The sequence below is a fragment of the Martes martes genome (genome assembly GCF_963455335.1).
Source record: "Martes martes genome assembly, chromosome: 12".
In the NCBI taxonomy this organism is placed as follows: Eukaryota; Metazoa; Chordata; class Mammalia; order Carnivora; family Mustelidae; genus Martes; species Martes martes.
Window position 1 is genome coordinate 93,094,740 of NC_137900.1, and position 24,800 is coordinate 93,119,539.

General features: G+C 65.2%; 1 protein-coding gene across 1 annotated transcript in view; it reads left to right on the top strand.

The window, feature by feature from the left end:
• NOTCH1 (notch receptor 1) overlaps positions 1–18,843 on the top strand; it is a 42,748-nt gene extending 23,905 nt beyond the window's left edge. The window contains exons 11-34 of the mRNA XM_080820754.1: positions 58–291; positions 390–500; positions 951–1,143; positions 2,146–2,291; positions 2,433–2,546; positions 4,126–4,245; positions 4,534–4,686; positions 5,202–5,430; positions 6,025–6,226; positions 6,919–7,072; positions 7,159–7,343; positions 7,827–7,959; positions 8,271–8,528; positions 8,600–8,712; positions 9,155–9,726; positions 9,906–10,334; positions 10,822–10,970; positions 11,667–11,883; positions 12,021–12,108; positions 12,199–12,364; positions 12,911–13,206; positions 14,239–14,386; positions 14,476–14,573; positions 15,745–18,843. Of these exons, the coding sequence (XP_080676880.1) occupies positions 58–291; positions 390–500; positions 951–1,143; positions 2,146–2,291; positions 2,433–2,546; positions 4,126–4,245; positions 4,534–4,686; positions 5,202–5,430; positions 6,025–6,226; positions 6,919–7,072; positions 7,159–7,343; positions 7,827–7,959; positions 8,271–8,528; positions 8,600–8,712; positions 9,155–9,726; positions 9,906–10,334; positions 10,822–10,970; positions 11,667–11,883; positions 12,021–12,108; positions 12,199–12,364; positions 12,911–13,206; positions 14,239–14,386; positions 14,476–14,573; positions 15,745–17,265 (6,029 nt within the window). The 3' untranslated portion in view covers positions 17,266–18,843. The remainder of the gene's footprint in view (positions 1–57; positions 292–389; positions 501–950; positions 1,144–2,145; positions 2,292–2,432; positions 2,547–4,125; positions 4,246–4,533; positions 4,687–5,201; positions 5,431–6,024; positions 6,227–6,918; positions 7,073–7,158; positions 7,344–7,826; positions 7,960–8,270; positions 8,529–8,599; positions 8,713–9,154; positions 9,727–9,905; positions 10,335–10,821; positions 10,971–11,666; positions 11,884–12,020; positions 12,109–12,198; positions 12,365–12,910; positions 13,207–14,238; positions 14,387–14,475; positions 14,574–15,744) is intronic.
• The last annotated feature ends 5,957 nt before the right edge of the window (positions 18,844–24,800 follow it).

Consider the following 24,800-nt stretch of genomic DNA (forward strand, 5'->3'; position numbering starts at 1 on the left):
CCCAGCCGGCGGCCTTCCGGGAGCAGCCGCCCTGACGCCCCGGGCCCTGCCCCGCAGGCTACACAGGGCCACACTGTGAGGTGGACATTGACGAGTGTGACCCCGACCCGTGCCACTACGGGGTGTGCAAGGACGGGGTGGCCACCTTCACCTGCCTGTGCCGGCCGGGCTACACGGGCCACCACTGCGAGAGCAACATCAACGAGTGCCACAGCCAGCCCTGCCGCCACGGCGGCACCTGCCAGGACCGCGACAACGCCTACCTCTGCGCCTGCCTCAAGGGGACCACAGGTGCCTGGCTGGGGGCCGGGGGTGGGGGGCAGGGGGGCGCAGGGGCGGGGGGCCTGGGGGCGGGCACCGGGGCTGACCGCTGCTCTGCCCACCGCCAGGACCCAACTGCGAGACAAACCTGGACGACTGCGCCAGCAGCCCCTGCGACTCAGGCACGTGCCTGGACAAGATCGATGGCTACGAGTGCGCGTGTGAGCCCGGCTACACAGGTGAGCGGCCCGGGGCCCCAGGTGGGCCAGGTTGGGGGCCGCCGAGGGCAGGGCGCTGCGGGCCACCTCCCAGGCCCAGCTCCCGGGCTGCCCGCCGCGGTCATACGGTGGCGAGTGCGGGAGGCCCGGGGCTCTGAGTAGCGCCGGGACAGGCACCCTCGGGCCTCTGGTCCCTGGTCAGAGCCAGACGCCTGCGCGCACATCCTGCATCTGCCGCAGCCCGGCGGGGCAGCGTGGTGGGGCAGCGCGGCGGGGCAGTTGGGATGACGCGGGCCCTATCCCCAGGGACCCTGCACTCACTCCGAAGCCCCTGTGGACCCAGGGAGGGCGTTGTGTGGCATCCCCGGGTCAGCAGAGGGGAACCGGGCCTTGCTCACTGAGGCGCCTCCTCTTGCCGGGGGAGCTCGGGGGCCCCCGGAGCGTGCGTGTCTGAGCCCCACCCGCCCACAGGGAGCATGTGCAACGTGAATATTGACGACTGCGCGAGCGGCCCGTGCCACCACGGGGGCACCTGTGAGGACGGCATCAACAGCTTCACGTGCCGCTGTGCCGAGGGCTACCACGGGCCCACCTGCCTGTCCGAGGTCAACGAGTGCAGCAGCAACCCCTGCGTCCATGGGGCCTGCCGCGACAGCCTCAACGGGTAGGCACGGGGTGGGGGCGCTGTCGGGGGGCAGAGCCCCACACGGGCCAGCTCGGGGTGCAGGTCCGAGGTGACCCGGGGCACGTGTGACGTGCTCATCTGTCCCGTTCCTTGTCCCGGCTGCTGCCAGCTCCCGAACTGTGCTGAGTTCACATTCGTGAGGTGGCTGAGGTCACCCAAAGACGGGGGCCTGGGGGGTGAGCTGCGTGACCTCCCAGCAAAGGGGAGGGGCTGGAGGTGGAGTGAAGCCCTGAGGCCAGAGATGGAAGGTGGTGCACCCGAGTCAGCAGGGGTTGGGAGAGCTTCCGGGCGGAGGGTGCAGGGAGCTACCGGGAGGGTGGCGCCCAGACCGCGGGAGGCCTGGCGCCCCCGCTGGGTTGCTTCTGAGGTTCACCCTGTCCGACCACTCCCCCAGCAAGTGCACTCTTCCTTCGAGTTCTGTGAGCCGTCCTGGCACACTCTAAGCCTCGCGGACCGGGTCTGGGGACACCCAGTTGGTGGGTGACTGCCTGGCCCATGGGACGGGCGTCCAATGCGGGTGCCGTGTGTGCACCTGAGCCTGTCTCCTGCGGCGTGTCATGGGACACGCGGCTGGCATCCTGAGAGCTGGGGAGCCGGTTGGTGTGGTGTGGGAGAACCTCGCTCATGGGGTGTCAGCAGGGCGAGGGCACGGGGCGACGAGGGCTCGCTTGGTCTCTGACACCCGCTGCATGCCCCGCACTGCCCTGTGGGGGTGGGGCTGTGGACGTGGGCGGGGAGCCCTTGCTCTGTGTTCAAGGCCACGTGCTGGCTGAGTGGCAGGGGGCCTGACCATGTTCCTGGATGAGGTGCTGTCCCAGAGGTGGTGGAAACCCTGTGTCGGGCCTGGGGTGCTGTTACTACCACTTTAAGGGGCTCTGACAGTCAGAGTGGACCATGGACCAGCATCTCTGCTGTCAGACTATAGGATGGTGTTAGAGCCGGGAGCGTGGGCATGCGTGAACCGCCCCGTGGTCCCTACAGGTACAAGTGTGACTGTGACCCTGGGTGGAGTGGGGCCGACTGTGGCGTGAACGACGACGAGTGTGAGTCCAACCCCTGTGCCAATGGTGGCGCCTGCAGGGACATGACCAGCGGCTACGTGTGCACCTGCCGTGAGGGCTTCAGTGGTGAGTGAGCGGGGCCGGGTGGGGGACTCTGGGCCGACCCGCGGTCCCGCCACGGGCACCGGCCGCCGCCGGGGTGGGGACCGTGTGGGGCTCATGGCCCCACGGTGATGGGCGTGCTGACTGTCGGCGCTCTCTCTCCAGGCCCCAACTGCCAAACCAACATCAACGAGTGTGCCTCCAACCCGTGCCTGAACCGGGGCTCGTGCATCGATGACGTGGCCGGCTATAAGTGCAGCTGCCCGCTGCCCTACACAGGTGCGGGTGGGGCGGGCCGGGCAGGCGGGGCCGGCCACTGGGGGAGGGGCATGGTGCCACAGCGGCTGGCCAGCGGCTGGCCTGCACGCCTCTGGGCCCCGCCTTGAGGCTCAGGCCTGGCCACACTTGGGCCTCCCCCTGTGGGGGTCCTTGCCAGATCCACTGCAGACATACGGAAAGCTGGGGACGCGTCGTCATAGGAGTCTGTCCCAGACCGTTGGTTCGGCCGGCCGGCTGGCCCACCCGGGAGCCGCAGTCCTCCGCAGTAGAGCTAGGAGCTGGGCCTTGGCCTCCACTACCCGGTGTCCACACTGCGTGGGCCCCTGGGGCCAGACTGCACACCCCCCCCCACCTTGCTGGCCAGGCTTGAGGGATCCCTTTGATGGCAGGCCTTCTTTGTGCTGGGGAACAAGGAGCCCTCTGTGAGGACCAGCAGAGGCGGGAGGCGTTTCCCTGGGTGTCCTGGCGTCCGCCGTTAGCCCGGCCAACAGGATCGCAGGACACGGTCCCCTCTGTGGAAGAGATTTACAGAGTGCTGCAGGACAAAAGTCCACAACCGGTCCTGCCACTGGGTCCCCGGGAGTGGGCAGGGGGCGCTGCCGCCGAGCCTGGAGGCCTGGAGGCGATCCTGTCAGGCCAGGCAGATGGGGTGGGGGCTGGGCCCGTGCTGGCGGCCCCACGACATTGGGTAGCTGGTGGCCAGCGTGGTACTTTCTTTGATCGAGGCTGGGGACCTGGATTTTCTCTCCTGCCTCGATGAGGAAGCTCCCAGCTGGTGGCCGCCCAGGGGCCCCATTGCTGGGGACAGACGGGTCCTTTTCGGACGCAGTATCAGAGGCTGGCGGGCCTGGTGGGGAGGAGCTGGCCTGTGCTGACCGGCTTCCCGTCTGCCCACTTCCTGCTTCCCTCTGCACAATTGTCGGAAACTCTGGCGAATTTCCTGCCTGCCTAGGTCACCGTGGAAACAGATAGAAAGAAAGGCTCTGGAAAATCACCCAGCAGGCCGGGGAGATAATGGGCCATGGGGAAGATAGTGCTTCCTTTCTTCCCCGGGAGTCGACCCCCACGGCTGTAAACAGGAAGGCTGTCTGCTGGGCTCTCAGGAAAGTCACCCCAGTGTGACACTCCTAGCGAGACTCCCTTCCCTGTGCCGCGGTCCTGTGTCACTGGGGCTCCTCCCCTGCTGTCCGGCCTCTGCTCGGGGGCCTCCAGGGCCTCCAGGACCAGGCCCTGGCTGCCCGTGGCACAGAGCCCTTGGGAGGTGCTCCCAGGCCTCCCGGAGACCAGGAGAGGGGGTGAGGCTGCGAGCAGCCTGGGCCCCTGTGATGTGGTGGGGACCGCCGGTCTGCTCCCAAGGGGTTGGCGCCCAGGCTGTATACTGCAGAGATGTTTTGGAGCAGGGCGTCCCTCTGATTTGTCTTCAGGGCCCCGTTTGGGTCCTGACCCAGCCAGGAGCTTGCCGGGGGTCCCCGTGCAGCCCCATTCACCCGCCGTGGGGCCAGTCATCGGGAGGCGCCGTGGGGCGTGGACCCGCCGGACCAGGCTCCCTGGGTCTCAGCCCTTGTCCCCTTCCCCTTAGGAGCCACGTGCGAGGTGGTGCTGGCCCCGTGCGCTCCTGGCCCCTGCAGAAATGGGGGCGTGTGCAAGGAGTCTGAGGACTACGAGAGTTTCTCCTGCGTCTGCCCCATGGGCTGGCAAGGTGAGGCCTCCTGCCCTGCAGCCCTGCCTGGGTGCGGCCCCCTGGGGCAGGAGGCCTGGGGCCGAGCCAGCAGGGAGCAGGGGCTCAAGAAGCAGGCGCGGGCCTGATGGAGCCGTACCGCCCTGAGTTCTGTCATCGGCCCAGGGTCGGGGGCTCGCAAGTCAGAGCGCCCTTCCTTCCCGGGATGTCCCCAGAGGACTGTCCTGGGGCACGGGAGGCCCCGCTGCCGGGAGGAGGCGAGAGAGGCCTGGAGGTGGGGGGCTGAACCCGCACCCCCCATCCCCCCAGGACAGACCTGTGAGGTCGACATTAACGAGTGTGTGAAGAGCCCGTGCCGGAACGGCGCCTCCTGCCAGAACACCGACGGCGGCTACCGCTGCCACTGCCACGCGGGCTTCACAGGGCACACCTGCGAGACGGACGTGGACGACTGCCGGCCAAGTGAGTGGCCCTGCCAGCCTGGCCCCCCGAGATGCTCTGGGGCCTGCAGCTTCTCGCGTGGCCATAGGGCAGGGAGCGGGCTGGGGTCCGCTGGGAGGACGGGTGTGGCAGCACCTGGGGGCACGCCCGGGGCACACCACAGGAAGTGCCAGGGGTAGCCTCTTGTGGACCGAGGAGGGTGGTCCTGGGTGGCCCCAGAAGCCTCCAGAGCCGGACTGCCGGTGCCTCACGGTGGGTTCTGGGAGCTCCTCCCGCAGCGCCGTGCCTGGCCCCACCGGGCGTGTCTTCATCGGTCCTGGTTGTGACCCACCAAGGAGCAGGGCTCTCAGGCAACCTGAGAAACCAAGCATGTTGTCCGGAGCCGCCAAGCAAGCAGGGGCGTCGAGAGCCCGGCTCCGTCCGCCTTCAGGCCTGCACGTTCGTCCCCACCCCGCAGCCTGGGGCTGGGGAGCATGTCGGGGAGCGCGGGCCCCCGGCGTCGGCCGCCCTCAGGCCTGCCTTCTGTTCCCACCCAGACCCGTGCCACAACGGCGGCTCCTGCACCGACGGCGTCAATGCGGCTTTCTGCAGTTGCCTGCCCGGCTTCCAGGGGCCCTTCTGCGAGGAGGACATCAACGAGTGCGCCAGCAACCCGTGCCGCCACGGGGCCAACTGCACGGACTGTGTGGACAGCTACACCTGCACCTGCCCCGCGGGCTTCAGCGGCATCCACTGTGAGAACAACACGCCCGACTGCACAGAGAGGCGAGTGCCGCGGGGCGAGCCGGACCGCGGGTGGAGGCGGCCGGGAGGCGGGCCGGGGGCCGGGTGCGGTGCCCCGTGCACCCAGCAGGTGCCTCCTGGGCCAGTCCTCACTGCCCGTCCAGTCAGACAGAGTCCCCTGGATCCTCAAAGGGCCAGCGGGAGAACCAGGAGGCCCGGCTGGCAGTTTCTCCGGAAGAGCTAACGTGCCTTCCCCTGCCCCACAGCACCAGCGCTGACCCACCCTGTTTCCTTCTTTACCTGGGCCGCCAGGGAGCTCCCCACTCAGTGATCTTGTCCTTTTTTCCCCACCACGGCCCTCTCTCGCGGTAGCCACACACGTTCTGGTTTCTTCCGCGCGTTTCCATTCAGCTGCATATTCCTGTGTTGTGAGGCTCTCAGCGAGGCTTGTAAGGGAGGCAGCGGGAGTGGGTGGCGGGAGGGCCTGAGGCCCCTGGCTCTGAGGTCGGCCGCGCGATGTCCCACCTGCTCTGGCTGTCCGGCCCCCCGCCGCCGCTGTCTGAGTCCAGGGAGCAGCTGCCCGCGGGTTCCCACAGCCGCGCTCACCCGTCCCCGCTGCCGCTTGCTCACCTCCAGCTCCTGCTTCAATGGTGGTACCTGTGTGGACGGCATCAACTCCTTTACCTGCCTGTGTCCGCCGGGCTTCACGGGCAGCTACTGCCAACACGATGTCAACGAGTGCGATTCGCGGCCCTGCCTGCACGGGGGCACCTGCCAGGACAGTTACGGAACCTATAAGTGTACCTGCCCCCAGGGCTACACGGGCCTCAATTGCCAGGTGAGTGAGTGGGCTGTGGGGGGGCCCAGCAGGTGATGGCCAAGGCGGGGCACCGGCCCCCAGTGTGTCGTCACAGCCACCCCGCGGGCCCCACTCACGTCGGCCTCCCTGCGCCACTCAGGAAAGCAGGAGGGCTAGGAGGGCTAGGAGGGCATGGTCACAGGGCTCCCAGGGACCCCGATTGCCAGCCCAGGGCCCAGCCCAAGGCCGCACCGTCCCTGGAGGAAGCAAGTGCAGAGCTGGGGCTTTCAGGTCAGGAGCAGAGGTTTATGGAGTGAGATCAAGAAGGGGAGGAAAACAGCTAAAAACCAGCTTTTTTATAGAAAATACACAAAAGTATTAAAGATGTATTTTTATTGAAGATTTTCACATCAGATACTTGTTACAGAAAGTCCCAACAGACTAGTTTACTTCCCAAGAAGAACCTTCCTTCAGGAAAGGCCGATCGGGATTAGCCAAGGGCCCAGAGAAAGAGCGCACGCCCCCCCCCGCCCCCCCCCCCGGCCAACCTGCTCCTGGGCAGAGGGAGGGGCAGCCCCCAGGCCTCAGCTTCCGCGTCCGTAGGGTGGGCTCCCAGCCCCCACCCCGGGCATGGGGTACTCCGGCAGGTGTGTGCTGGGTACCTGTAGGTGGGTGGGCCCAGGCTGGATCTGGGGGGTCGTGAGAGTCCGGACACCCCCTGCCGCCCCCAGAGCCTCGTGCGCTGGTGCGACTCCTCCCCCTGCAAGAACGGTGGCAAGTGCTGGCAGACCAGCGCCCGGTACCGGTGTGAGTGCCACAGCGGCTGGACCGGCCTCTACTGCGACGTGCCCAACGTGTCCTGTGAGGTGGCCGCCCAGCGGCAAGGTAAGCAGCTGCGGATGACCCGGCGCCCCCGGGGGTCCCCCGCCTGCCGCCCTGGCTCACGCCCCGACCCCTCACCTGCCCGCCAGACATCAACGTCACCCACCTGTGCCGAAACGGGGGGCTCTGCGTAGATGCGGGCAACACCCACCATTGCCGCTGCCAGGCGGGCTACACGGGCAGCTACTGCGAGGACCAGGTGGACGAGTGCTCGCCCAGCCCCTGCCAGAACGGGGCCACCTGCACCGACTACCCTGGTGGCTACTCCTGTGAGGTGGGCACCCCTCCTGCAGGGGCGGGGGATGCTGCTGGGAGGGCCACTGCGCGCCAGGCCCTAGGCTGCAAGCAAGCACGGCAGGGAAGACTAAACCAGACAGATATGGTCGTGGGAAGTGAGGGCTGTGACAATCAGGGAGGACTGCCTGGTGGAGGCGTCCATGGAAGAGGAAGATCACTCGGAAATATGGCGTAGAGTCGCCCTCTGTGTCCTCTTCCCCAGAGCTTTCCCTCTGAGCTCAGCCGACACCTGCTGAGAGGTGACACCTGTTCCAGAGACAAGCTTTGGCCCAGGCTCTGACCCTTCTCAGAGTCCACTGGGTGGGGGTCTTTCTCTGGGTTGGCCAGGGTGAGGAACTCAAGCCTTCACTGGTTAAGAGGGTAGCCCGTGTGGCCCTGTCAGCCCTCGCAGGGTGCAGAGGGCCACAGCTCAGTCCCCCACTGAGCCACGGGCCTCTGCCCCTTGCCCGTGTCCCTGCAGTGTGTGGCCGGGTACCATGGCGTGAACTGCTCCGAGGAGATCAACGAGTGTCTGTCCCAGCCGTGCCGGAACGGGGGCACCTGCATCGACCTCACCAACACCTACAAGTGCTCCTGTCCCCGGGGCACACAGGGTAAGGACTCGCCACACCCCAGGGCTGGGATCCAGGGCCAAGTGGGCGCATCGGGCGCTGGCCACAAGCATGCCAGACCCAGTCCCAGCTTCCGTTCCGCCTCGTGGGGCTGAGCAGAGCAAGATCCAAGGAATGGAGCCTAGCCAGGCCGCCGGCACAGGGCAGCCTGTTGGGTGGGGGCCCTGTGGGTGCGTCCTCTCTCCTGAGCATCTGTGTGGTCCCATCCTGACTCCTGGAGGGAGCGCCCTTGGGACGGAGCTAGGCCAGCATGTGGCCAGCACAGGTCCCTGACAGCACCCGGGCTTCCGCAGGCACGCACTGTGAGGTCAACGTGGATGACTGCAGCCCCCCTGTCGACCCTGTCTCCCGGGGCCCCAAGTGCTTTAACAACGGCACCTGTGTGGACCAGGTGGGCGGCTACAGCTGCACCTGCCCACCCGGCTTCGTGGGCGAGCGCTGTGAGGGGGACGTGAACGAGTGCCTGTCCAACCCCTGTGACGCCCGTGGCACCCAGAACTGCGTGCAGCGCGTCAACGACTTCTACTGCGAGTGCCGCGCCGGCCACACTGGTGGGTGCCGTGGGTGGGCGGGGCAAAGGCTGGGCCGCCCGTGGCCGGTGCCTCATGCCCACTCTCTTCAGGACGCCGCTGCGAGTCGGTCATCAATGGCTGCAAAGGCAGGCCCTGCCAGAACGGGGGCACCTGCGCGGTGGCCTCCAACACTGCCCGCGGGTTCATCTGCAAGTGCCCGGCGGTAGGTGCCACGTGGGGGCTGCTTGGTGTTTGGTGGTGGGAGAGTGCCCCCTTGCTGCCATGATCACGGAGCGCCAGAGGACAAGGGTCGGCTGGAGCTAGGCCGCGTCCTCCTAGCTCCCAGACCCAGGCTTTCTGCTGGGAGCTCATTTTCAGAGGCATTCGGGGTTCACGGCGCCGTGGTGCGGGCACTGGCCACGCCCCTTTCTCCCCAGTCCCGCCTGTAGGGGTGACGAGGGGTCGGCCCACACTGGTGCCGCCGCTGCTGGTCAGGGTTCCAAGGAACCCAGCGGACACGCACCCTCCAGGGCTCAGGGCCCACAGCTCCCGGAGCACCCCTGACAACCCCTGGGCTTCCGGCGCGTGGCGGGGTGGGGGGTGCTGTGCCATCCAGCACACGGGCTGCGGGCCCCCTGACGCGCGGCCGGTGCCTGTCCCCCCAGGGCTTCGAGGGCGCCACGTGCGAGAACGACGCGCGCGCCTGTGGGAGCCGGCGCTGCCTCAACGGCGGCACGTGCATCTCGGGCCCGCGCAGCCCCACCTGCCTGTGCCTGGGCGCCTTCACCGGCCCTGAGTGCCAGTTCCCGGCCGGCAGCCCCTGCCTGGGCGGAAACCCCTGCTACAACCAGGGCAGCTGCGAGCCCACCGCTGAGAGCCCCTTCTACCGCTGCCTGTGCCCCGCCAAGTTCAACGGGCTCCTGTGCCACATCCTGGACTACAGCTTCGGGGGCGGCCTGGGCCTGGACATCCCGCCGCCGCAGATCGAGGAGGCGTGCGCGCTGCCCGAGTGCCGCGAGGAGGCGGGCAACAAGGTGTGCAGCCTGGCCTGCAACAACCACGCGTGCGGCTGGGACGGCGGCGACTGCTCGCTCAACTTCAACGACCCCTGGCAGAACTGCTCGCAGTCGCTGCAGTGCTGGAAGTACTTCAGCAACGGCCGCTGCGACAGCCAGTGCAGCTCTGCCGGCTGCCTGTTCGACGGCTTCGACTGCCAGCGCGCGGAGGGCCAGTGCAAGTGAGGCGGCGGGCGGGCCCGGGCGGCGCTCGGGGAGGGCGAGGGGAGGAGGGGGGGTGGGGCACAGGTAGCTCGGCGGGCGCAGGCCGGGGTCCGGCGGAGGGGGCGGGCTGGGGGGTGCTGCCGGCTGGGCGGGGCCGGGTGACAGCCCACGCGCCCCCGCGTCCCTCCGTCCGCAGCCCCCTGTACGACCAGTACTGCAAAGACCACTTTGGTGACGGGCACTGCGACCAGGGCTGCAACAGCGCCGAGTGCGAGTGGGACGGGCTGGACTGCGCGGAGCACATGCCCGAGCGGCTGGCGGCCGGCGCGCTGGTGCTGGTGGTGCTGACGCCGCCCGCGCAGCTGCGCAACCGCTCCCTGCACTTCCTGCGGGAGCTCAGCCGCCTGCTGCACACCAACGTGGTGTTCAAGCGCGACGCCCACGGCCAGCCCATGATCTTCCCGTACTACGGCCGCGAGGAGGAGCTGCGCAAGCACCCCATCAAGCGCGCGGTCGACGGCTGGGCCGCACCTGGCGCCCTGCTGGACCGGGTGGAGGCCGCCCTCCTGCCGGGCGGTGGCGCCGGCCGCCGGCGCAGGGAGCTGGACCCCATGGATATCCGCGGGTGAGTAGCTCCAGTGACTCCCCTGGGCCCTCTGAACTTGACGGCGGGACACACGGAGGGTCCGACAAGACCGGGGGCTTCCGGGGCACTTCCCGGCACCTCCCAGCAGGGGTGCAGCGCCTGGGGTCAGCTCCCAGATAAGGACTGGACTCCCGGGATCTCTGTCCTCCTGAGATGGGAGAAGGACATTTGCGGCCCCCGGTGGGAAGGCGGAGGGCAGCAGGTCTGGCTGGGAGAGCACTTTGAGGGGTCTCAGGTGCCACGGCCCTGCTGCATGCGGTGCTGGGCTTGGTGGGCTGCAGAGAGCATGGTCTGCCTCCGGGGTGGTTCTGTGCCGCCGGGGCTCCCTGTGGCCCCGGGGCCACCTCACCCATCCTGGGAGTGCCCCTCTCCCCCACTGCGACGATGTTGTGGGCCTGAGGGGTAAACGGGGCAACCGCGGCGGCAGACTGGAGGTCTGAGCCCCCTGACCTGGGTGTTCCCCCAGATCCATCGTGTACCTGGAGATCGACAACCGGCAATGTGTCCAGTCGTCCTCACAGTGCTTCCAGAGCGCCACGGACGTGGCTGCCTTTCTGGGCGCCCTGGCCTCGCTGGGGAGCCTCAACATCCCTTATAAGATCGAGGCTGTGCAGAGTGAGTGGTCTGCCCCAGCCCTGCTCCCGGGGGACGGTTTGCTGGCTTCTAAGGAAAGTCTGCCTGGGAGGGGGCATGTCTCCCAGTCGCCCCCCAAATGTCCGCATTCTTTGTGCCGTTTTCCGCCCGCGGGTGCATGTCACGCCTTCTGGAACTCAGGAAGCACTTTTGTGGGATCTTCTGCCTGGTGTGCCCTCCGTACCCGTAGTAACAGCTGTCGATGCGGCTGGCCCAGGGGACGGACACATCTGTCAGGAAGTGGGAGCCTTTTTCTCCCCCCGCTCGCTCCCCTGATTTTTCTTTCTTGGGTATTATTTCAAAATCATTACAGCTTTTTAAAAAAGAGAGAGAGGGGGAAGAATTGATCGGTGTCATGTGAAGTGTTGAAGTTTGTATCTCGAAAATCCCCCTAAATCCTTTGTCTTAACAGCTCAATGCAAGTGCAGTGATTTGAAGTTGGCTAATCCTTCTCCCTTAAAGGAGAAAAAAGTAAAAGCCGTCTCCAGACAGTCGGCTGGTGCAGGAGAGAATTTAGCGATAGTTTGCAATTCTGATTAATCGCGTAGAAAATGACCTTATTTTGGGGGGCGGGATGGAGGAGAGCGGGTGAGAAGGCGCCCAGCCGCGGAGCCAGTCCGCTGCCCCCCGGCTGCCGGCCTGCCGCGGAGCCACCGCCTGATGTCCGGGCGCCCGCAGGTGAGACCGTGGAGCCGCCCCCGCCCCCGCAGCTGCACTTCATGTACGTGGCCGTGGCCGCCTTCGTGCTGCTCTTCTTTGTGGGCTGCGGGGTGCTGCTGTCCCGTAAGCGCCGGCGGCAGCATGGACAGCTCTGGTTCCCCGAGGGCTTCAAGGTGTCGGAGGCCAGCAAGAAGAAGCGGCGGGAGCCCCTCGGCGAGGACTCCGTGGGCCTCAAGTTAGTGGACGCGCCGCGGCCTTCGGGGGCTTGGGGGAGATGGGGTGCACCCCTGCCGACCCACAGGCCACGCCTCGCGCGGTCCGCGGCCTCAGGAGAGCCCCACTCAGTCCCGCCTCCCGCCCCTCTGCCCCTAGGCCCCTGAAGAGCGCCTCAGACGGCGCCCTCATAGACGACAACCAGAATGAGTGGGGTGACGAGGACCTGGACGCCAAGAAGTTCCGGGTGAGTCCGGCGGGCTCCGGGGCCTCCCCAGGCGGCCACCCCCTGCCCCAGCCTGCACGTGACGGGGCCCTCCGCTCGCCCCTTCCTCAGTTCGAGGAGCCGGTGGTTCTTCCCGACCTGGATGACCAGACAGACCACCGGCAGTGGACCCAGCAGCACCTGGACGCCGCCGACCTGCGCGTGTCGGCCATGGCCCCCACGCCGCCCCAGGGCGAAGCCGACACTGACTGCATGGACGTCAACGTCCGAGGGCCAGGTAGGTGCACAGCCGGCCACCTTCACCGCCCCCCAGAGGCTCTCAGGATAGGGTCGCCCTCGTCCAGCAGCCTGCCAGGGGTCGGCATTCTGGAAGCAGAGCACCAGGGGTGTGGGGGGCGGGGAGGAAGCTGTGTCCCTCCTTGGAGCAGGGTGGGACCTCCCGGGGGGCTCCGCTCGTAGCCAGCTCCCGCCTGGGGGAGGCTCTCCGCCCACCCGATCGACGCTTGTCCTGAAACGTCCGTTTGAGGAGCTGACTTCCCAGCCGCACATTTCTTGCGCGGTCTCTTCACGGCTGGGTTATTGGTGAGGGTCTCATGCAGGTCAGGAAGCAGAGTCACAGGGTCGCCTTTGCCCACCAGCCATTTGGCAGCCGGACTTGGCTCTGACCCTTGAGAAGCTCAAGTTGATTTTGGGGGCCCCAGGTGCCACAGGCTGGGCCGCACGTCCACACGCTGCCCACCAGCTCGGGACCATCAGCACGCCTGCCAGTGCCGCCGCTGGGGGCCCGCCTTCCTGACGGAGCCCTTGCCCCACTTTCACACAGACGGCTTCACGCCCCTCATGATCGCCTCCTGCAGCGGCGGGGGCCTGGAGACGGGCAACAGCGAGGAGGAGGAGGACGCGCCGGCCGTCATCTCCGACTTCATCTACCAGGGCGCTAGCCTGCACAACCAGACAGACCGCACCGGCGAGACCGCCCTGCACCTGGCCGCCCGCTACTCGCGCTCCGATGCGGCCAAGCGCCTGTTGGAGGCCAGCGCAGATGCCAACATCCAGGACAACATGGGGCGGACCCCGCTGCACGCGGCTGTGTCTGCCGACGCACAGGGCGTCTTCCAGGTGGGCAGCCGCCGCCACGTGTGCCCTTTCACCAGCCCCTGGCCCACCCACCCGCCTCCCGGTCCGGGCTGGCGACTAGGCCACGGGGCACCAGAGCCCCAACACTGAGTGGAGCCCATAGTATCCCGGCAGCCCTGCAGCTCTGAGTCAGGCACGTGCAGGATGGCAGGCTGGAGGGGGGCCTGCAGGAGGCTGACGTGACCTGGGGGTGGAGGGTGGGGGCTTGGCTGGAAGCTTGGCTGGAGGCGTGGCTCATGGCAGTGAGAAGGGCTTCCCGGCTGCCGCCTGCTGCAGTGGCCCCAGGGCTTTACCTCGCGGGGAGCCCAGGGATTGGGGGGGTCGTCACGAAGCTGTTACCGTAGTAATTTGTGGTGCGTTATCCTCCTAGAGAAGTAAGGAAGTGAGGCTGTTGAGGGAGCACCGGGCAGACGAGCCCCTGGAGGCAGGCTCTGGCTGTGTCCACTCTGACGGCCTCTCAGGCGTGTGGACGTGTAAATCCCGTGGGCGCTCCATGGGAGTGAGGCCAGCCCTGGTGCTGCCCGGCGCCCCGCCCCTTGCCCCACCAGGGAACAGTGACCCTCCTTCCCGCCGGGGACCCAGGGCGCAGCGGCACCCAAAGGACGGCTGGCGGTTCTGTGTCCTGCGTGGACGCGGCATAGCTCAGCAGTTCTCAGTCTGTGGTCCAGGCGTGGCTCTGCCCACTGTGGCTGGGCAGGGATTTAATCCTTCTGTGTCCTGGGGCGGGTGGGGAGGGTGGCAGCCAGGCCCAGGGTGAGGATGAGACATCCTCACTTGGGCATCGAGGGGATGGGTCCGTGTGGGCAGCATAGCCAGCGCCCCAGCCCCTGCTCCCCCAGCTGTGGCTGGCGCAGTTCCACCCTTCCTGTGCTCCTGCCGTCGTCCACGCTGGCTGGGCCCGTGCGGACCCCGGGAGGGGCTCTGTGGCATCATGGGCTGGTTCCCGGGCATGGGTTCCAGGCCAGCAGCCTCAGAGCCCGGTGTGCCAAGCCTGAGCCCTGCCCTGTCGTCTAGATCCTCATCCGGAACCGAGCCACAGACCTGGACGCCCGCATGCACGATGGCACGACGCCGCTGATCCTGGCCGCCCGGCTGGCTGTGGAGGGCATGCTGGAGGACCTGATCAACTCGCACGCGGATGTCAACGCCGTGGATGACCTGGGTAAGGCGGGCTGCAGCCCGGCCCACGGTGGGGGGGGTGGGGCACCACCGCCCGGGCTGCCCCAGCCTAGCCTCTGCTTCTGCACACAGGCAAGTCTGCTCTGCACTGGGCCGCCGCCGTGAACAATGTGGAGGCGGCCGTCGTGCTGCTGAAGAGCGGAGCCAACAAAGACATGCAGAGCAACAAGGTAGGCTCGGCCGGGGCCGGGCTGGCGGCTCCCGCCACCCGGCGCCACCCCTTTCTTCTGAGCACGGCAGCACCGTACCCCCGGCGTGAACCCCTGGGCTCTGACTTCCAAAGCTGGGAGGGCCCCGCGAGGAGCCCTGAGCTCGGGGCCTGTGCACAGCTCGCTCTTGGACCCGCGTCCACGTGCTTCCTCACGCCTTCCAAGCACTCGTGTGCTCAGCACGCGGCATGGCCGTGGCTGTCCCGTGTCACCGAGATCGGCACCACACCTTCTGTCCTCGGTGGTCACCAGGGTGCGGAGGGTTGAAGCAGGTGGTGCAGAGAGAGCCCGGGCGCTGCTGGGTGTGGGGTGTGGGGCTTGGCATGGTGTGAGGCCCCTGGGTGTGGAGCTGAGTGGCCCCTTCCTGCCGGTGGAACCACGGCTCCTGGGGCTCACCATTGCTCAGTATGTGCCCAAGGCTCAGGAAAGCCCATAGACTGAGCTCTGGGGGCTCACAGGGTGCAGGCAGACACCCTAGCTCCCCCGCAGCCGAGCCCTGCCTACATCTCCCTGACCCCCCCCCCAGGTCTCCCTCCTTCCTTCCTGGGGGAGACAGCAGCCATTGGACCCTGGCATTCCTGAGTCCTCTGCGGGTGACATGTAACCCCTTGCCTCCCACTGGGGAGGCTGAGCCTCCGAAAGGCAGGAACTGTCAGAGGGCATCAGGCCGTGGCCAAAGCCCTGTGTGAGGCAGGGAGGCACCATCCGGCCGCGCAGCCGCCTCCCGGGTACGGGTGGCAGACAGGGAAACCGAGGTTCCGGGAAGGAACCAAGGCTCCCTTGGGGACCGTCCGGGATGGGGCACCCCCACCCTGGTGCCCGAGGACACACTGCAGCCCCTGAAGTTGCTGCGCTGTTGTGGCCGTGCTGTGCTGGTGGCCAGGGGGAGGTCTGTGTCTGTCTGTCCAGGGTCTGTGTCCCCCGTGCTGCTGAAGTCCCGGTGACTCAGGACGCAGGGTCCCGCAGACCGCCTCGGAGCGGCTCAGGAGATGGACATTAAGGCTGTTTGTAAGACCTGACCTGGGCAGCGGACAGTGGGGTTACGGGACAGGCCCCTCGTGAGCATCTCTCTGCCTTGATGACGGGGCGTGGGTGGGGGCGACCTCTTCACCTCCCTGCCTGTCTGCTCCAGGAGGAGACACCCCTGTTCCTGGCTGCTCGGGAGGGCAGCTATGAGACCGCCAAGGTGCTGCTGGACCACTTCGCCAACCGGGACATCACAGACCACATGGACCGTCTGCCTCGTGACATCGCACAAGAACGCATGCACCACGACATCGTGCGGCTGCTGGACGAGTACAGCCTGGTGCGCAGTCCACCGCTGCACGGCACCGCCCTGGGCGGTGCACCCACCCTGTCCCCGCCGCTCTGCTCCCCCAACGGCTACCTGGGCAACCTCAAGCCGGCCGTGCCAGGCAAGAAGGCCCGCAAACCCAGCACCAAGGGCCTGGCCTGCGGCAGCAAGGACGCCAAGGACCTCAAGGCGCGGAGGAAGAAATCCCAAGACGGCAAGGGCTGCCTGCTGGACAGCTCGAGCGTGCTGTCGCCCGTGGACTCCCTTGAGTCGCCCCACGGCTACCTGTCGGACGTGGCCTCGCCGCCCCTCCTGTCCTCTCCGTTCCAGCAGTCCCCGTCTGTGCCCCTCAGCCACTTGCCCGGCATGCCCGACGCCCACCTGGGTGTTGGCCACTTGAGCGTGGCTGCCAAGCCCGAGATGGCAGCCTTGGGTGCGGGCGGCCGGCTGGCCTTCGAGGGGGGCCCGCCCCGGCTCTCCCACCTGCCCGTGGCCTCCAGCACCAGCACGGTCCTGGGCGCCGGTGCGAGCGGCACGGCCATGAATTTCAGCGTAGGGGGAGCTGCAGGCTTGAACGGCCAGTGCGAGTGGCTGTCCCGGCTGCAGAACGGCCTGGTGCCCGGCCAGTACAACCCGCTGCGCGGGAGCGTGGCGCCCGGGCCCCTGGGCACGCAGGCCCCCACCCTGCAGCACGGGATGCTGGGCCCGCTGCACGCCGGCCTCTCCACCACGGCCGCCCTGTCCCAGATGATGAGCTACCAGGCCCTGCCCAGCACGCGCCTGGCCGGCCAGCCGCACCTGGAGCCGCACCTGGAGCCGCACCTGGTGCAGGCGCAGCCGCCGCCGCCGCCGCCGAACTTGCAGATGCAGCAGCCGGGCCTGCCGCCGCCCGGCGTCCCGCCAACGCAGCCCCTGCCGCCGCAGCCCCCGCAGCCGCACCTGGGCGTGAGCTCGGCCGCCGGCGGCCACCTGGGCCGGGGCTTCCTGGGCGGCGAGCCGAGCCAGGCGGACGTGCCGCCGCCGCTGGGCCCCGGCGGCCTGGCGGTGCACACCGTCCTGCCGCAGGACACCCAGGCGCTGCCCACCGCGCTGCCCGCCGCGCTGGCCCCGCCCATGACCACCGCCCAGTTCCTGACCCCGCCCTCACAGCACAGCTACTCGTCCTCGCCCGCGGACAACACCCCCAGCCACCAGCTGCAGGTGCCCGAGCACCCCTTCCTCACCCCGTCCCCCGAGTCCCCGGACCAGTGGTCCAGCTCGTCCCCGCACTCGCACGTGTCCGACTGGTCGGAGGGCATCTCCAGCCCGCCCACCAGCACGCAGGCCCACGTGGCGCACGTGCCCGAGGCGCTCAAGTAGACCGCGCGGGGCGCCTGCGGGCTCTGCCCCCGCCCCCGGCGGACCCAAGGGACGGTTGCTTAGGAAACAAGTTTTTATACAAAATAAAAGGACAAGGATTTTAATTTTTTTTTTTTAGTATTTATTTATGTACTTTTATTTTACAAGGAAACACTGCCTTTTTATTTATATGTAATGTTTTCTATGGCTCCAGGTAACAACTTTTATCTGTTCCAAGAAAATAAACTAGTTCTCAGCCGTGGTTTTCCTACTTGTGATAAATATGGTTACGTATTTGTAAAATACAAAGATTCATGATTTATAGATGCCATTAATTTATTGATTTTTTTTTTCCTTCAAAATCTAAAAAGAAACAATGTTGGAGAAGGGAGGTTTGACCCGGCATGGTCCAGACTGCTGCCAGGGTGCCTGGACCCGCTGCCACCCCCCACCCCGCATCCCCTGCTTTGTGGGAGATGTGTCCAGACCCAATAAGAACCCCCGTCACACCTTGGCACGTGGATTAATTTGCATCTAAAATAGGGACATAAAATGTCAAATGATGGGGGTCGTACATTTTGGTGGCTTTTTTTAAACGATATTTTTGAAAACATGCTTTTAAAGATGTGTTCTTGGGGTGTCCCAGAGCACACTTCCTGGTACCGATCATGAATCTTTGTTGTGGGTTCAGTATTATTGCCCGGTTGTGGATTGGTCTTGTGAGCTCCTGTTCCTTCCAGAAGCTCCTCTGCCCGCACGCCTGGATGTTCAGGCACGTGTAAGAGAGAGGAGTCCGGTGGCCGTGGGGCGCTCACCTGGGGCGCCACGTGGAAGAATCCTACCCTTTTCTGGGGAAAGACACTGCCTGGGTGACGCCGATGAGCCGGCAGCACTGGGCCTGGGCTCAGCTGGCGGCCCCGTTCCCTCGAGAGACTTCCCAGAGCAGCCTCTGCCCAGGCTTTGGAAAAGCACGGCTGCGTCTGGCTTCGGTCCACAGAGGAGGCTCATCCCAGGGCCCAGCGAGGCTTGAGGGTGCAAGTAGCTGAGACGGCGCCCCTTGGGGCGCGGGAGCCAGCGCGAGGACCACCCCTCCCGGTAATGGGGGGGTGGCGTGTGCCCGGGGAGGGAGCAGATTCTTGCAAAATCAAGTATAAGCCTGTGGCAAAGTAAATGTCTGTAAATACATTGTCAAAGGTGGATTTTGTTTAAAAAATCTGAATGAACAAGTCTGTCGGGGTCATGCTGGCGAGGGACGTCAGGACATGGCTCTGCTCGCGACCCAGGCCTGGCGACCTGACCTGCAGCTGCCTGGACTGTAGCTCCGAAGAGCAAACCCAGGGAAGGCTCCCGTTGCCTCCTCCAGGCAGCCTCCCTGGCCTTGACGGAGGCAGTGTTGTGCCATCCCTAGTGGGCATGACCAGACACGCCCTAAGATGTCGATTCTTAGTGTGTTTTGTAAAAATAGAGTGTAGTTTACAGAAAAAAAAAAACTTTTTAAAAAAGTTATCTACGTGCAAAACTGTAGGTGATGAAAATGCTGTATTTTTTTTTCATCTTTTTTTGTTAACTGATATGCAATAAAAGTAATGCTGATGGTCATCCCGATTTTGCTAAACCTGGTGGTGGCATCTGCTCCCTTTCTTGGACGAAGGGAGGGCAGGCCATTCTATCCAAGGGAACCGGCAGTTCTTCTGCCCCTTCTGATGGGGAGGGTTGGAGACCAGCCAGCCCTAGTCTCTTAGAGTTTCCACAGTGTCTCTGCGTCTGTGTGGGCCGGACCCCCCTGCAGGGGCCTCCTGGGTCTGGGAACGTGGCTGTCACGACAGGAGGCTTGATTTAGGCTTCCCCCATCTGTTTCAGTCAGAGGGGCAGGGCACCGCTTACCCAACCTAGGGATGGCAGCCGGGAGCTCGCTGTGGGCAGGAGGTATACGGGGAGGGGCGCAGAGGCCACAATGGGAAATCCAGACCCCAGCAGGAGGACAAAGGGGGCCACGGAAGCATCTGAGCAGGGGCACCACGGGGGTGACGGAGGGAGTGGGGAAGGGTCTGTGAAGCCGAGGGAGTACCACCGAGGAGGCCTACCCCTGCCAGGCACCCACAGGGGCCTCCCCTTCTCCCCTCTGCCTCCACCCGGCCCCACCCCAGCCGGTGGATTCAAACCAGATTGACAGAGGGAAAGTCTGGTATCCCCTTCTGTGGCAAAGTGCCTCCCAGCCTCCGCAAGCCCAGGTGCGAGCCCAAGATCTCCTCGCTGAGTTTGGAGGCTTCATTCCCACCTGGCACAGTGTCAGGCCCCAGGTTGTGTAGACCGGACAATAGGTTCCAGGAAACGGAATATGGTGAGCGGCCCAGCGGTTGTGTACGGAGAAAGTAGACCCAGTCTGAGATCTGCCCCAAGATCTCCCAGCACCCCGTGACACAGCTCCTAGGCGTACGCGCAAAAGCACCACCAATGGGCCAAACAAGTCCACACACGCCCCTGTCCACAGCGGCATGAGTCATAGCAGCCAAGAGGTGGGAACGGTCCAAAGCCCATTGGCTGGTGCATGGGTCAACGAGGTGTGGTAGGCCACGCCGTGATGGCTCATTTTATGTGTCGGCTTGGTTGGGCCATTTGGCCAAACACGAGAGTGTTTCTGGATGAGATGAACATTTGAATCCGCGGCCCTCAGCATGGGTGGGCCTCGCCCCATCACTTGACGGCCCGCACAGCCCGGAAGGGCTGAGCAAGAAGGAAGTCCTTCTGCCTCACGCTTGTCCGGGAACACAGCTCCTTTCCTCCCTCTGATGTTGGACTGAAGCATCAGCTTCTCTTGGGACTCAAGCCTGCTGACTTCCCAACAAAAACTTAACTGTCAGCTCTGCCGGTTCTGAGGCCTTCGGACTCAGGCTGGAACCTCCAGGACCCACGGTCCCTGGGCGCCAGCTTTCTGACCACAGACCTGGGGACTCCTCAGCCTCCGCGGTCTTATGAGCCAGCTCCTGATCAGAAATCTCTTGATACCTACGTGCAGCCCTGTTGGTCCCGTTGGTCTGGAGAACCCACGCTGAGCACACGGTGAATACTGTTCGGCCCCAGAGAGGAGCAAAGGCCTGACTCACAGCACAGAGCGGCCAGACCCCGACACAGGAGGCTGAGCCAGACACATCACTGCCCCAAACAGGGGGGCCCAAAGGGACAGAAGGCAGACTGGGGGCCCCGGGGCCTGCCTGCTCGGTCTGGGGAGCGACTGTGGGGCCATGAAACGTGGGTGTGCACGTGGCTGCGGGTCGCACAGCATTCCGAATGTACTAACTGTGACTGATTTGCTCACTCCAGCAGCGGCCACTCTGTGTTTCATCTCAGTCATTGCTTCAGAAGAACTCCCGGCGGTGTTTGAAGTTTCCAAGAAGCTTGTTTGGGTCGTGGGATCCGCTGATGCAGTGGGATGGGCCTCGGGGGTCCTGATGCTCCCCAAAGTCACCAGAGCCCCTGGCGGCTTGAAGGGGGCCCAGAGAGGAGGGCGGGCCTTGGAGCGCTACACTGGGTGTGCTGGAGACGGGGCCCTGCCCGTGTTTCCCCGGGGAGGCCTGCCCCTGGCCACAGGCTCTGTCCTGCCCTACCAGCCCAGCAGCCTCTTCCCCAGGGACTCATCCCCACCCACCTGCCTCGCAACCACTGGCGGAGCTTCCCACCCGTTTTTCTCCCTGGGGCCCAAACCTGCTCCCTGACTCGAGCCCCCCCACCAGCAGGGCTCTCCCTCTACCCTGTGGTCCTCATTCCCCGATGTCCACCCTGAGCCAGCCTATTCTGCCGGTCCCCACCCTCAGAATGACCCCCATCTAGACACCACAGTCCTCCCCGAGAGGACACGGGCCCTGACTTGGGGCATCTGCTACGGCTAAACTGTGTCCCCCCCAGAATTTCTACACAAGACCCGAGGTCTCGGGATGTCGGGATGCGGCCGTCTGGGGAGAGAGGATGAAGGTACACTGAGGCCGTCCGGGTGCACCTCCTCCGGTATGGCCGGTGTCCTCATAAAGAGATGAGGACAGAGACACGCACAGGAGACCACCAGGTGGGGACATGGGAGCACATGGCCATCGACGAGCACAGGAGGGGGACCTCAGGAGGAGCCGGCCCTGCCTGCGCCCATCTCAGATGTCCAGCCTCCGGGAGGTGAGCACATTCACTTCTGTTAACCCCAGCAGACAATCTGAGGGGCCAAAGGCACATCCCGGGGGCCAGGGCACCGGGAGCCCCTGTCCGCGGGCCTCCTCCCTCCTCAGGAGGCTCGCACTCTGCGACACCCCAGCACATGAGAGCAGCACCAGAGCTGCCTGCCCATCCCCGAGGCTCCCTTCCCTGGCGGGTTGGAACGGGGGACGTTCTTCGGAGCCGCGTCTTCCTGCAGACGTATAATGCAGCCCACAAATGCAATTTTAAATATCTCAGCAGCCACATAAAAAAAAGGGAAAAGAAACCAAAAAAGCTTATTCATACATCTTAGATAACCCAATATATCCAAAATATTAGCATCTCAACATGTAATTGACATAAAGATTTAACGAGATCATTTACATTCTCTCTCTCTCTCTCTCTCATACTATGGCTTTAAGACCCAGTGTGTGTTTTGGGCTTTCAGCACACCTCCGTGTGGACCGGCCCCGTGCTCAGCTGCCCCGTGTGGCTCATGCCCGCCACGCTGGACGGCACAGGTTCCAAGGTGGCCTCCCGGCACCTGATGGCGCCCAGGAAGCCCGAGACACGGCATCGGCATGGTTCTTCCAAGGAGATCCCCAAATGTGGCTCTGCCCCCTTCTGGCCAGAGCAAGGAGGGGACGGCATCAGTGCCCAGAGATTTAACAGCCCGGCAGGGTGGCCGCGGGGCTGAGCTCCGCTCCATGGCCACTGACAGCCTCCAGAGCATATCGGCCGGCCAAGACTGGGCTCGGTGCTGGAGGCCATCTTCACGCTGGTGCCGCTCGGGTCCCACTGCAGACCGGTGACGGGTCTTTCATGGGCTGGCCTGATCTAGAAACCAACCCAGAGCCCCTCGGGAGGAGACAGCGCTGTCGGCACAGACGGGCCGTGGAGGGCTTCCCGGGGCCACTCCTTGTGGGACCACCCACAGTGGGGGTCCCTGGCACAGTGCCAAAGAGTTCGTCTGTCCAAGTGCCTCAAGCAGGAACCTAAGCAATGTGGTCCGGCTGGACGCCAGGGCACACGGAGACCAGAAGCCCTGCGTCTCAGAGTGTCGCCTGGGGGCGCGGTGACGGGTTTGGGGAGCCCTCGGTCGGGCTTGTGTGTCCTGTGGGTCTTGGAGGGGCCCCACGCCCAGCGGGTCCCAAGCGGGTGTGACCTTCCGGCAGCCCGAGGGGCCGCCCCAGGTGAGCCCGGGCTGCAAACGCGGCTGCACCTGCCTCGTGGGCCCGGCCTCGCTCCCCGGTTTGTGTCATCTTGGTTTCACCTTCCTCGTGGCCACCGTTGGGCCAGAGGCGGGTGACTCAGCACCTCTGCGCCGCGGTGTTCTCAGAGGTAAAGTAGGAGCTGCTCACGGCCACCCTCCTGAGCCCGTGGAGGGGACCCGGGAGGTCGCCGACAGAAAGCTCCCGGCGCGCGGTTAAGGACGCAAAAATGGCGCAGCTGCCGTTACGACGAGTTCTAAAACCATTGCGCTCCCCACGCTCGCACGCCCGTGTTGTCCAAAGCCCAGCGGTTGTCCTCCCATCCGGCATTTGCACTACAAACACGTCGCTCTCGGTGGGAGGGGGCGGGCGTGGGAGGGGTCTGGAGGCTGGATTGCGAGGTTCTCCATGCAGCCCTGGGGCTACTCCTGGACCAGAGAGCCCGCGACGTGTGCCCAGAGCTCACCACAAATCTAGGCTTCTCTGCGGTCATACTTACCGCCCATCCGGTTTTATGTTTTCGATGACATCGCATCGTGTCTACGGTCAACGCGCCGGTGGTCTCAGAGCAAACACACCGCGTTAGACCTTCAGCCACCCTGTCCGGACGTTGCTTCTTCCTAAGCACTGGCCTCAGGAGAGTGCGGCCTGAAGGGAGGTACCTGCTCTCTGCCGTGCTTCCTTGTCTGTAGGATGGAGGAAAGGGAAGGCCGCGGGCAGCACCTGGCGAGGGACAGGGTAACACAGAACACAGGGGTCTTTACGGGAGAGAAACACTTTCCGGCCCCCGGAGCCGTGAGGACGAAGTCGGTGCGCGCAGCCGGAGAAGCACGCGCTCTGCCTGCCGCCAAGCCCAGCTCCGGGAGGACCGATGGACAACGAACGTGCTGTGATCAGCCCACCAGCCCCCGCTCCCGGGGCCGGGGGAGTGCAGAGAAGAACAATCCCCTGGAGAGGGCCGCGGTGCGGTGGTGATGTGAGGAGCCAGAGTCTTTCGTCCTGCTGCACTGGGGCCAGAGCCCACAGGGGCCCACGGTGTCCCTGAGGCCCGAGTTCCCAGGCGCACGCTTGCGGGCCCGCCGACTCGGAGGCAGCTCTCTGCCTCCACCTGCCGGCAGCGTCCGGCTAGTGCCCCCTCTGGCGAGCAGGTGGTCCCACCGGGACTTGATCATTTCTGGCTGCAGCTCACAAATCGCTCACGGTCCTCCCGTCACCGTGTTATAACCCCGTTTTACAGATGGAGAAGCTGAGGCTTAAAGGGGCAGGTGACTTTCCCAAGTGCGCCCATCTGAGCCAGGGCCGGTGACTCTCCTGGTCCCTGTTCTCAGAACCTTTCGGGAAGACCCATGGCTTGGCCACATCACTTCCAGACAAGAACACTAACGCTCAGGAGTTAGTGCTGAACCCAGCGTGGAACCCGGCAACGGGCAGATCTGGGCGTTCTTCCGTGCTCCAGGTCAGCCCTTCTGTCTTCCCAATCCACAATGCCCTGGCCTGAGAGTACTCCCCACGGACGCTCAGGGCTCTTGCCCTCCTGTCCTGTGTGCTCCTTTGGCTGACGTGTGTGCTGGTGCTGTGCAGGGGGGCCACAGCTGCAGCCGGCAGCGAGAGAGCTGGGTCCTGCCCTCGGGAGTCACCAGTCTGGCCCAGCAGCCTAACTGCTCCCCTGAGGCCCTAAGGCCACCTCCTGGGCTTCTCTCAATCGCACCTTGCCAGAGCCTGGGAGAGGCCAGACTGATGATGTCACCTCTGGTGGGGAGCCCCCGAGAGCCTCCTTGCTTTCAGAAGTCAAATGCGGGACCCGAAGAGCCCCGGGCAAGGCACTCCCGCCCGAGGCCACCTCCCACTGTCTGTGTTCCTGCCCCTTGCCACTACAAAGCTTCTGTTTGCTTCAGCCACAAATGCGCCTTTTCCTCCATCCCTGGCTCTACCCTGTCACCAGCAGGTGGGACCCAGGCCTTGGCAGGTGCCCAGTGTCCATGCTCCCCAGGGCGGAGGCCTGGCCAGTCAGTCCCACAGCCATAGCTCCTAGCCATGCCTGGCACACAGTAGGGGCTCAGCAAACGACGCATACAGTTTTTTATAACACAATTTTTTTTTTTTTTAGATTCTATTTATTTATTTGACAGAGAGATCACACGTAGGAAGGGAGGCAGGCAGAGAGAC